Source organism: Lycorma delicatula, chromosome 3 (genome assembly GCF_047948215.1).
Source record: "Lycorma delicatula isolate Av1 chromosome 3, ASM4794821v1, whole genome shotgun sequence".
NCBI classification, from domain to species: Eukaryota; Metazoa; Arthropoda; class Insecta; order Hemiptera; family Fulgoridae; genus Lycorma; species Lycorma delicatula.
The window spans coordinates 119784051-119796775 of record NC_134457.1 but is presented as its reverse complement, the minus strand read 5'-3'; the positions used below and the strand labels follow the sequence as shown (position 1 = coordinate 119796775).

The 12725-nt window shown below is 29.7% G+C and overlaps 1 protein-coding gene across 2 annotated transcripts in view; it reads left to right on the top strand.

Moving 5' to 3' along the window:
• LOC142321940 (ras-related and estrogen-regulated growth inhibitor-like) overlaps positions 1 to 3105 on the top strand; it is a 167338-nt gene extending 164233 nt beyond the window's left edge. For both annotated transcript variants that reach the window (XM_075360470.1, XM_075360471.1), the window contains exon 6: positions 299 to 3105. In XM_075360470.1, the coding sequence (XP_075216585.1) occupies positions 299 to 554 (256 nt within the window). In that variant the 3' untranslated portion in view covers positions 555 to 3105. The remainder of the gene's footprint in view (positions 1 to 298) is intronic.
• The last annotated feature ends 9620 nt before the right edge of the window (positions 3106 to 12725 follow it).

Sequence of the window (12725 nt, the reverse complement as noted above, 5' to 3'; positions counted from 1 at the left end):
TTTTATATTAATTTTTTTCCTATTTCTGGAGTATATTTATGAAATTATCACAGCCTCTAGATGCTAAAATATTTATTCAATAACCAATCCCCCATGGAAAATTCAACATCTAATTAATCTTATTCTTCCTCTATACAGCTAAGTTTAAGAACATAAATTTGACAAAAGCACATACATCAATTTTAACAAATACCGTAAATACGTATCAAAATTTAATAAAACTTTACACAACCAAAAAAAAATATCAAACGTTCTTTTAATTATTTTAATACTAAACAATTGTATTTTCTTGTTTTAGGGTTGTTTGTGTAGATGCTGGACAAGAGTTATCATTGAGACATGGTTGTCAGTTTTATGAAGTAAGTGCAGCTGAAAGTTATGCTGGTGTATCACTGGCTTTCCAATCACTGGTTCGTGAAGCAAGATCTGTACAGTTACTACGAGCAATGCCAATAAGGCGCAAACTTGGTGTTAATTCTGTGTCTAAAGTACTCGGTACTATATTTGGTGGTAATAAAAGGGACCGTAAAAAGAGACCTTCTTTGTCAATATGATGTAGCATCTAACTATAATTTGCAAGAGAGACTGTGTAAATGCCATTGTTGATATTGCTACAATACACTGCCAATCCTCAATAACAAATATTTATAAATTGGCATTAAAAAATTTTCTTTACTAAAAAAATTCTTTCAGAAATGCATACAACAGAAAAGTTATCTAAAATATACTGACAACATTGCAAAAAAATAGACAATCAATCATTATCAAATAACTAAAAATTGTACTAATAATTAATTAGAAGGTTGAAACTAACTTATGTCGTACCAAAATTTTTTTTTTAAATTGCTACAAACTGGTCACTCGTTCAGATCTTATCCTCCGACAGGGAGAAAGATCCCGCCTTGCAGCTTATAATTGAGCTGCACACGGTAAATGTATTGGAGGTTCTGGAGCATACAAGCAAAAGATTTTGCCAAGGAGACTAATAGGTTTAAATGCCAGGCCGCACATAAGACTGCGCTGAAAATAAATATAATTCTTATCGGTTTAAAATACGTCTACGTGCACACAACAATTTTATTTTTTAGCTTTAAATGTTTAAATTTATATCAGTTTTGCAGTAAACGGTCAGCTCCATAACTGTAGATAAAATTACAGAGAACGCAGTGAAATATAATTATTTAGCTTGTGAGGCTGCAAGGTGGGATCTTTCCCCGTCAGGGAATAAGATCCGAACAAGTAACCAGTTCGCTGTTGCTTGACAGTTCAGTTATCAGGTCTCATTCCTGTAGGATGTTATGAAATCAGACAGCAAGCACTACAATAGGTTATCAGTAATATTAAACATACCTTTCAACAACTAGAGAACATCTACTAAATAAAATATACACAACAATGAACTCTTCATCAAATCTAGTGGAACTAAGTTGTAAAGGAATAATCTGAGTTATTCAATTATTATTTAAGGGTTAAATTTTAAAAAAACCATAGATAAACATAATTAATAACACAGATTATATTATTAATTAAATCATTTTTATGGATAATTTACAGTACTTGGTGCTGGAATTTTTCATAAGTTGTTGTACAAAACATTTTAAAAAATGTTAATATAATCCTCATTAAAAATAATACTCTGGAGGAAATTATGAACGTAAGCTTATGTATGAAGTTGACAATAATAACATAGTAATAATGGTGAATGAGTATTGATAAAAAATACATAAACAAGGTATAATACAACCTTGATCTCCAGTTTTAAACAGACTTCCATAGCAGAGAGGTAATATTTGAGAATTTCATTCAGGTTTTGAAGTCAAATCCCAGTCAGACTTGACATTTATCCTGCATTATTAAAATTTCCATATGGTATTCCCACACACAAGCTTATGAGAGAATTGATCGCTTAAAGATAAATAAAATGATAATGCATAAATTGTATATAAATTTATACATGAAAAGGCTTCACGTAGTTAAACTCCGTTTAATAAAAACAAAAATCATATACTTGTTTTCAATCTATAAATGTGAAATATCACTCATTCATTCCAGCTTCATATAATATTCTGATTTCAATTTCAATAACTCCTTAACCTGTCATCCTAAATATAAATTTTGCTCTTGGGTTCAATTTATATTCCAGAAAACTGCTAAAAAATTAAAAAAATTTAACAATAAATAAATATACATATAAAATAAATTGTTTAAACATACTATCCATTATATTTTACAGATTATCAAAGTATAAATTATTCTATTCTACTGATTATCAATATCAATATACCCAGTAGGTAGTAAAACATATCTCATTAACATATATTTTGGTCCTTACACCATTTGCAGTCTTGAATTCAATTTTTCGAAAATCTGATCAACTGCAACCAGAAAGATGAAAAGCAATGTAGCCTTATGTTACTAGCAAGATCTTAAAATGGAAGGCTTTCTCAGCTATCATTTTTATTGTAAATTTGAATATGAATTTATTGTACATGGAGACAGAATAAAACACAAATTATGTGAGTTTTCTATAAACATGCAACTTCAAATCATAAAACAAAATAAGAAATATCCAAATAAAGCACTGCAATATCCACAGGCTACAAACCTAATTATTCTAGACTCATGCACCTCTCAGAAGCAACAGTTATAAAACTTTGCAACAGTTGAAATAAAATAAACTGATGCGATTTGGTAGTACAATACTTCAAAACCCCAGGAACAACAAATTACTGATAACAAACTAATTTACAGAAATGCTAATATTTCATAGGAGGGGCATACACATTTATTGATAAATTGCATCTTACATACACCCAATTTATCAATGAATATAATGCAAATGCATAATTGACATGATTTAATATTAACAAACTTCAAAGTATGATAAATCTTACATTTGAGTGTTGTCAGTAAATTTATTATTTAAATAACAAAAATAATTAAAAAGATATTTTTTATCAATATCTTTTATAAAAATCAGATGTTCATCATTTTCTTGTATTTGTGACATTAGTTAACGTTTTAATAATTTTTACCAACTTTAGTTATTGAGGATATTTTTAAAAAAATAATTCTAAAATTTGCTCGCTCACATACACAAGTTCACTCATACATAACATACACACTCACATATATTCACAATTAGTTATGTGTTCCTAAATTAATTTTTTTGTATATAAATTATTATGTGATTTAAATATTTTTTGTACATTGTTGTTTGTTAAATAAATTATTTTTTACTTTACAATATTGTTCAACTGACTGTTTAGTCCCATATTCTTTTTAATTAATTTTATATTACCGATAAAAGAAATACATTTCATTCAATGTTAGTGAGACTTAGATTTATGAAAATTGTTCTTATGCAAAGCATAAATAAATACGTACTTATAGCACAAAAATAATAAATGTAATATATTCTTTTACTGTAGGTAAAATATTAATTACAGACTGGCTTGAGCAAACTTACTGCCATCAATAAACTTTTTATTGGATCATGCATATTCATTTATAGTTAACAAATAAACTATAAAATTGTTAAATTTTACCAAAAGGCTAACGTGCCTAATTTTACTTAAATTACTTAATTAATTTTACAAAGGTTATTTAGTTGTTATCTGATTACTGCTAAAACAAAACCATATAGTTCCAACAATACTGAATAAAAACAATAATACTAATAAATGCTGAGAAAGACTATTTAACCTGTAAATTTTGGTAAGTAGAGACATAGAAAATGGCATCGATAAAAATAATTTAATAAATGTAATTCATAAATGTTTGCTGAATAACACATCAATGGTATTAATTATAAGTATGAAGGAAAAATAACTGAACAGTAAACAATTATATACAAGCCTTAATTATTTTTTCATAGAACCATAATTTTTATAAAGGCTCTAACTACAAGTTACAATATTCTGGTGAGAATGATAATCGTTCAAAGATGATCTAAACTTAGTATTATAATCCAGGAAGCACATGCTATTCAGAATCTTTCTCTTCTTCTTTTATGGCTCATACGACCCAAGTAAATATTGCAGAATATTGTATTTAATTAAATTAAATTAGATGCACAATCTAAATTAGACCCAAAGATGACAGTTCCTTATGTATGACATATTACTGCATCACAAGATCTACTCAATGGCTGTAACAGTTTTTTCTATGAATCTTAAGACAAAAATCGTAACCACAAAAAATTCAACAAAAGAACCAGGAAAAACAAGATCAATATGCAGATGTAAGCAATGGTAGTAGAGTATATGAAACTGGATTTAAACACCCTAGTCTAATCTTTTTTTTTAAATCTAGAAAGAATACTAAGATTGCAATCTCAATCTAATTCAAATATTCCATTCCAAAGCCATATTCCCGTGAATTTATGGGTTTAACATTAAATGTATGTACATGATATTCTTTCAACAGTTTTTATATCACCAAAAACAAACTTAAGAAATACTTCATTCATTCTTTATGTATATGTATACATATATATACACATACTTGGGCTCATAAATGGGATGTGTGTGTGTGTGTGTGTGTGTGTGTGTGTGTGTGTATGTATGTATATATATATATATATATATATATATATATATATATATATACACAGGGTGTCCCATATAAAACGCAACCCATCAATCACTCATCCATGAAATTTCAAAAGTCAAGCTTACTCCCTTACTCGTTACTGAAATGGACTCATCCAACATCTGAACATCACGGCGACGCAGTAGAACACTACCGATAGTAACAACAATGCAATCATAACCCTTCAGTGTATTGCTAGAGACAAGATGGTGTTTTTGCTAGATGAACGTGTTTTCATTGTTGAGTTGTACTTCAGTACGAAATCAGTGGTTGCAGTGCAAGATTTGTTTCGCCATAAGTACCCAGATAAACCAGCTCCTAACAAAACATCAGTATTAAGGTTAGTTGCAAAATTTAGAGAGACTGGTTCTGTTAATAACAAGGAACGCAAAAGATCTGCATCAGTATTGAATACAGATACAGTCACTGAAATCAAAGACCGATTTCTTGCCTCGCCAGATAAATCGTCAGACATTTGTCTGCTGAAATTAATTTGTCTAAATCAACTGTTCATCGGGCGACCAAACAATTACGACCTTATCGCATTATCATACTTTCCTGTACTGCTTGTACTCACATATTCCCATAAACCATTTTTATGAGGGATTTATGGAGGAACATCTTTGTATACCACATACAAAGATGTTCCTCCATAAAATAATTCTGCTAAAAGCAAATATAAATAGTGATATGTCACAATGATTAAGATTCTGATACATTACATGTTAGGGTGACTTGTAAAGTATATCATAACTTTAAATTATAAAGTTTTACTTTAAATTTATAATGTTAATTACATTTTATTAATTTTACTTTTAAAAAAATTTAAGCGCTAATAAACTGATTACTAAGTTACTTTTACAAACTACTAAAGGTAGATTTAACAAGCATTTATTAAATCCCATTAAAAATGTCTAGCAATGGCTCACCTGAATTAAATACATTTTGCAGTAAAGTAAAACTTCAGCACAATAAAGCAGTACATTATGTTGTCTATTAATATATAGTTTTGTCTATTATATAGCTTCAACCTATCTTATACTAAAATAATTTTTTTTTAGAATTTAATGAAATATTAAATAAATAAAAAATGTCTAATAAATTAAATGCAATGTGTAATTAATTATTATTAGTGTATTAAGCTATATTTTAATCATTCTAAAGTTCAAATCCAACTAAAGACAAGTTACTTTTATACTAGATTGTGGAATACTAGTGTTCTTGGTGGTTGGGTTTTAATTAACTACATATCTCCGGAATGGTCAACCTGAGACTATAAAAGACTACACTTCATTTACATTCATACATTTCATCCTCTGAAGTAATGCCTTATGGTGGTTCCGGAGGCTAAACAGAAAAAGAGAGACTAGCATGTCTATTCCAAATGGAACAGAAAGATGTTAACACAGCTACACTGTGCAGTAGTATATAAAAAGTATTAAAATTATGTTCCACTGTTTAATAAATTATTTAACTAAAGAGTACAGTACCAAGTAAAATTTTTTATAATAAAGCCATACATACATCAAATAAAAAGTCACACAAATGTAAATGAAAATTACACAAATAAAAATTACAATACTGCTAATTATACAGCATTGCTTCACAATCTTTTATTTTTTAAATTACATTAATCTATCAGTGAAAGTAATCAAGAACACCAGAGCTGAAAACCAAGCAAAATTGATATTATAAAATACACAAATAAATTGAGATTAATCAATGCATACATAAACATAAAATTCTAAATATTTAGATTTTCTATTTCTGTTTTCGGTTTGTTACAATTTAATCGTAAACCTAGAACAAGGTATAATAGAAAAAAAAATTTACAAGGAATCAAATTTAAATCAAGTAACCTTGCCTTCAGTCTACAGTGTTGAAAAATCCAACTGTTATACCATTAAGGAAATGAAGGAGGGGATCCACATGAAATAGGAGAAATATAATGTAATGCAAAGGCTCAACATCCCCAGTATGCAATGACATGTCTAAATACAAGGCATATTCATAAAGTAAGGGGTGTATTTAAATATTAGCATGTCTGAACACAGTTTCACACATGCAGGGCCATCTATCAGCTATTTATGAAGACAATACGGTTGTATTGATTCAGTAGTCATCATTTGCCTGCTGGTGAATGCAGATCGCAATGTCCACGACAATCATTTCTCCTGTCAGTTGTGAAGTGTGCGCTGTGTATGCAAACGGATCTTCTATGGCTGAAATTCATCGGGAGTTGTGCCTAGTGTATGGACCTACAGTAATGAGTGAAGGAAAGGTTAGACAATATTGTTGAAACTTTAAAAATGGCCGCACAAATGTGCATGTTGAAGAGCAGAGTGGCAGACCCAGTATTCAGACTAACGAAATCGTTGAACAAATGAACCGAAAACTGCAGTGGCGACTGTGATCAGTGAATGATGATTAGTGCTCTGGCTGATGAATTTCCGCATGTGGGATGCACCTCTATCTACATGATTATCACAGAAAAGCTTGAATATCACAAATTGTGTACAAGGTAGGTACTGAAAATACTTTCCAACCAACACAAAGAGCAAAGAATGTACAGTGGACAAGCGTTTTTGGACCGCTATCGACAAGATGGAGATGATTTGTTTTCCCACACTATTATGGGAAACGAGACGTGGATATCCTAGACCAACACAGAATCAAAACATCTGTCAATGCAGTGGTGCCATTCAAATTCCCTAAAACCAAAAAAGTGTAAACAATTTCTGTACTAGGGTTGAAAAATGTTGGCTACCATTTTTTGGGACAAAAAGAGTCATTTTGGTTTTTTTATGGAACGTGGATCAACAATTACAGCTGACGTGTACTGCAAAACACTCACCAAACTGAGATATGCGTCTGAGACGATGCAGGAAACTGTCGTCCAGAGTAATCCTCCTTCACGACAACATGCATCCTCACACCGCTGCCTTAACCAAGAAGAAGATTCAAGATTTTCATTGGGAACTTTTTGATCACCCTCCATATAGTTCCGACCTTGCACCTAGCGACTACTTCCTCTTCTTGCATTTGAAAAAATGGCTTGGTGGACAACAGTTTCAAAACGAGGAACTCAAGATTGCTGTTGTCAACTCTTCAATTTCCAGACTGCGAACTTCTATGTAGAGAGGTTAAAGAAATTAGTGAAGCATTACAAAAAGATCTTAGAAGTGAATGGCAATTACATGGAAAAGTGAAGTAGATATGTAATAAACTAAAACTGTAAGTAAAAACCTTTTCTCACAAGTTAAATTTTTTTAATAACCTAACGGCCTAACCTAAACTTACTTTATGAATATGCCTCGTGTTACATCTGGTACAGATGAAAGAAATATTTGTGATCAATTGCTCAGAACATTATTGCTCTTAAATGAAATTGCCCCAAACAAATGATACAAACTGAAAAATAAATTCTCCCTAAATTGTTTTAAAATTTATATAGATGTTCATTTAAGTCATGGGTCTTCAAAATATGGTCTGCGAGCACCACCAATCCGGCCCACATAGTTTATTTTCATCACATTGTACAATTTACAATGTAACTAAAGCATACAAAATTATAATCAATGTTTTTATTTAATGACCAATTAAGAAACACAATAACTGACATACATAATGAAATCAAACATTTTCACTGTAATTAATGATATGAGATTTATCCTACAAACTTACAATAAGTGATGTAGACAGGTAATTCACATACCGAAATTAAACATTATAATTATGATTAAAGAGATTTATGTAGTTGTAATTTTCCACTGACAATTGTTTGCAGTTGTGGATCAAGTTTACTAGTGAAAATTATCAGCAGCAACTTCAAATGCTCATCAGTTTGTTTGGAAAAATAATGTAAATATTTTTTTGATATTTCATTTTGGAGAATGTTTTTTCACATAAATAAACAAGGCCAAAAGCGGAAAAAGGCCATGAACAAATTTATACAACAAATCAAACTGCGTGAGTGGAAGACTATTATAAAATTCCAGCAATGATGAAAATATTTAAATATTTTTCTTTATAAATATTGCTACACTGCTAATCAATCATTTCCATTTGAAGTTCTGGGGCAAGGGTTTATATATCGGCATTAAAAGGTTTTTGAAAAATCTTGATATCGTTTGCAATTGCATCAAAATCTGAAAAACAAGACTCAAAATTTATTTTTAAAGGACCCAAATTATGAATTCTACCGGAAATGGAGACTCAGTTTGCTGACTGAATGTTTGGCATGTATTAAAATGCATGAAACTTTTTTTGTTCAATCAAGATTGAAACAAAACAATCTTTTGTCAAAAGGATATGAGTGTATAAATCAGGCAGAAACTGGTTTTCTCATTGCAATTTTAAATTAATGTCATTCATATAATTAGTTAACAGCCAGAAGACGATTCCTTTCATTCAAAAAAAATTTTTTATTATTGCTTGAAACTACAAAAATCGGGTTAGAACTTTTCTGCAGCTAAGCCAGTGCACTGCAGTATAGTATGGTACGTCATTTTCTCCAATCTCTTCAATAAACTCGCAGAATTGATGATGGTTAAGCGCATGTGATCTGATATAATTAACAGCTGATTGGCTGTAAAACTTCTGACATATCCAAGTATTTATGCACAAAGACTGTTGATGAATGATGCAATGTACGATTAATGGTTTTGAACCACCGTCACTTTCAACAACCTTTGATAAGAGATAATCGGGAGTTGACTGTAACTTCAAAATGCACTACTACTCTGAAATCAAAGTTTAATATGTTTACAACATCCACAGTAAAATTTATTTTTTATTGAACAGAGTATAACTTTTCAACAGCAAAAGTGGTCAGTCAGTGCTAAAGCATTCTACCTAGTAATATATAATATATTTATTATATTATAATATATATATATATAATATATTTTTTGCCTAGTTAGAAAAGAAAATTGAAAATAAAAGCATTGAGAAATTGATAAACTCAAATAACAGTACAAATGTATTTAATAAATTAATACAATAAGCATGAGGTCTTTCAACAAAAATATTGCAATTTCTTATTCATTTAGGAACTTACATACCTTAAATATTGAAATGTACTACTACGTAATATATTTCATAAATTATGCTATTAATGTAAAAAAGAAAAAAGAAATAAATTTACAGAATGAAAATGATTATTACCTCTAATGAAAAATAATCTTATAAATCTGCTAGAATAATATATTTTTAAATACCTATTTAAAAAAAGTTTTGTTATCTATTTATGTATTGTGTTGGGATATAAATATTTAGCAATTAATGTTCTTGTTATAATTTAATTTTAAAAGCGGTAAAACACATTAGAATTTAATAAACAGTTTTTTTCCACCCTTAATTTACTCTGGAAAATAATATATTATACTTGTTCCTGCAATTAATAAGGCCAATCTAGCAAGAAAATAAATAATTTTGTAAAAAAAGAATGCATTGTTCTCCTGTTTTAATTAGCTTCTATGTATTTGTTTTTTTTTACATAAGATAAACAATAAAAAATTAATTATGAAATGTTACACAATCCCTGAAGATGGCAGGGTACACATCAGTGGCTTGGGACAAAAGTTTTGGTGGTTGTTTTGGCATACCTGATATTTTCATTAGCGAGCTATTGTTAAGAAAATTTGTTATGCTATTATACAAAATTAAATAACTGAATAATCAATCAAGATCAGGATCCAAGTGTATTGGATCAGCATTAGATCCAAGTGTATTTTTGTTAAATTTTTTTTTACTTAAGTTATATATATATTTTTTTAACCCAGTAAAACTTCTTTTGGAGAACTTTTAGCATTTAAAACAAAACCATTGTAGTATGATGACCAGGTAGTATGACCAGGCAGGAGTAGGTTTCGTAATGAACAAGAAGATAGGGAAGAGAGTAGAGTATTTTAAAATGCAGAGCAATAGAATCATTGTAATAAGGATAAAATCAAAACCTAAGCCAACAATGACTGTTAATGTCTATATGACTACAAAGGTCCATCATGATGATGATGATGATGATGATGTAGTGTGTATACAAAGAAACTGACAAAGCAATTAAATACATAAATGGGGATGAAAATTTAATAATAATTGGAGATTGGAATGCAAGCATTGGAAAAGTCAAGGAAGGAAATATTGTGGGTGAATATGGGCTGGGCAAAAGGAATTAAAGAGGGGACAGACTGATAGAGTTTTGCACATAGTATAATTTAGTAATTGCCTATACCCAGTTTAAAAATCATAATAGAAGAATATACACATGGAAAAAGAAAGGTGATACTACAAGGAATCACATAGATTATATCATGGTTAAGCAAAGATTTAGAAATCAACTGGTCAACTGCAAAGCTTACCGTGAAGCAGACATATATAGCAACCATAATTTAGTGATAATGAAATGTAGATTGGGGTTTAAAAACTTGAAGAAACGGTGTCAGATGAATCGGTGGAATTTAGAGAAGCTTGAGGAAGAGGAGGTAAAGAAGATTTTTGAGGAGGATATCACAAGAAGTCTGAGTAAAAAAGATAAGGTAGAAAATGTAGAAGAAAAATGGGAGAATGTTAGAAAGGAAATTCTTAAATCAACAGAAGCGAACTTATGCGGAACAAAGAGAAGAAGTAGAAAACCTTGGATAATATATTGCAGCTGATGGATGAACATAAATATATGTATGGATGAAAATATAAGAATGTTAGTGTTGAAGAAGTAAACGGAACTATTGAAAATTAAGAAATACTATAAATAAGAAGTGCAAACTAGTGAAAGAAGAATGGATTAAAGAAAAGTGTTCAGAAGTGGAAAGAGAAATGATCATTGATAAAATAGACGGCGCATATACGAAAGTTAAGGAAAATTTTGTGGTACATAAAATTAAAATCTAATAACGTGTTAAACAAAGATGGTACACCAATTTGTAATACAAAAGGAAAGGTCGACAGATGGGTGGAATACAGTGAAGAGTTATATGGAGGAAATGAATTAGAAAATGATGTTATAGAGGAAGAAGAGGAAGTTGAAGAGGATGAAAGGGATGAAACAATACTGAGATCTGAATTTAAGAGAGCATTAAAAGATTTGAATGGCAGAAAGGCAGTTAATTTATTTCAATTTTTTAATGTAGGTGCTAAGTATAGTACAAAGAAATAAGTCAGAAAATTTTGATCTCACAAATATGAAAACTTCTTGGAAGACTGTTCAAAGAAGATCTTGAAATTTGTAAAGGTGAAAAAAATATGTGAAAGGTCAGTGAGCAGCTTGAAATCTCAAAACCTACCTCTCACGTAGAAAAATCAGTGGCAAGAACTTCTTAAAGTCAGGAGGTCCAACAACTATTAATGAAATTCAAAGAAAAGAATTATAAAAATTGTAATGCTGGCCAGAAAGTAGAGCTATCCAATAAGGACAATAGGTCATAATTATTAAGAAACTTTTTGATATTTCAGATGTGCAAACTATTAAATTTAAGGATAATATACTAGTAGGTTTTGGTTCAATCTTTTTAAAAAGCCATGATGATAAGTTGAGACTTTGTATGTATGAAAAAATCTTACATGTGCCACAATAATGTTGACCAATCAGAAATTTCAAAATATTTAAATAATTAGAAGAAAAACTAAATGAGTTCAATCTGCAGTTTATTGTCAAAAATAAATATTATGGATGATCCAAGTGTAACAAAAATTGTTATTCAGAAAGGAACTAAGTGAAAAACAAACAGATTTTAAAGCTACTGATTTAGTGCTTACATCCTAAATTTTTTTAAAAATTCTCCTACTACAGCAAATTAGTTTTTACTTTTTTTTGGACTTAACAATATACAGTAAGGACTCAGGTTTAAATCAAAAAATAAAAATAACAAGAATTAATCTATTGTAAAAGTATGAAAAATATTTAATAAAAAGGAAATCCAACTACCTCAACCCAATGAGCAAGCCACAACTGGAAAAATCCAAGATTAAACAGACAAATCTGATGATGGTATCACTTTTGATAGTGAAGCTGTTGATCATGTGTAATAAATGATGATAGTTTCAATGATTCTAATTCTACATAGATTCAAAGAAACAAATTCTGAAGATGATTCTGATGTGGATGTCACATTCCCATATACAGCCAATAAATGTAG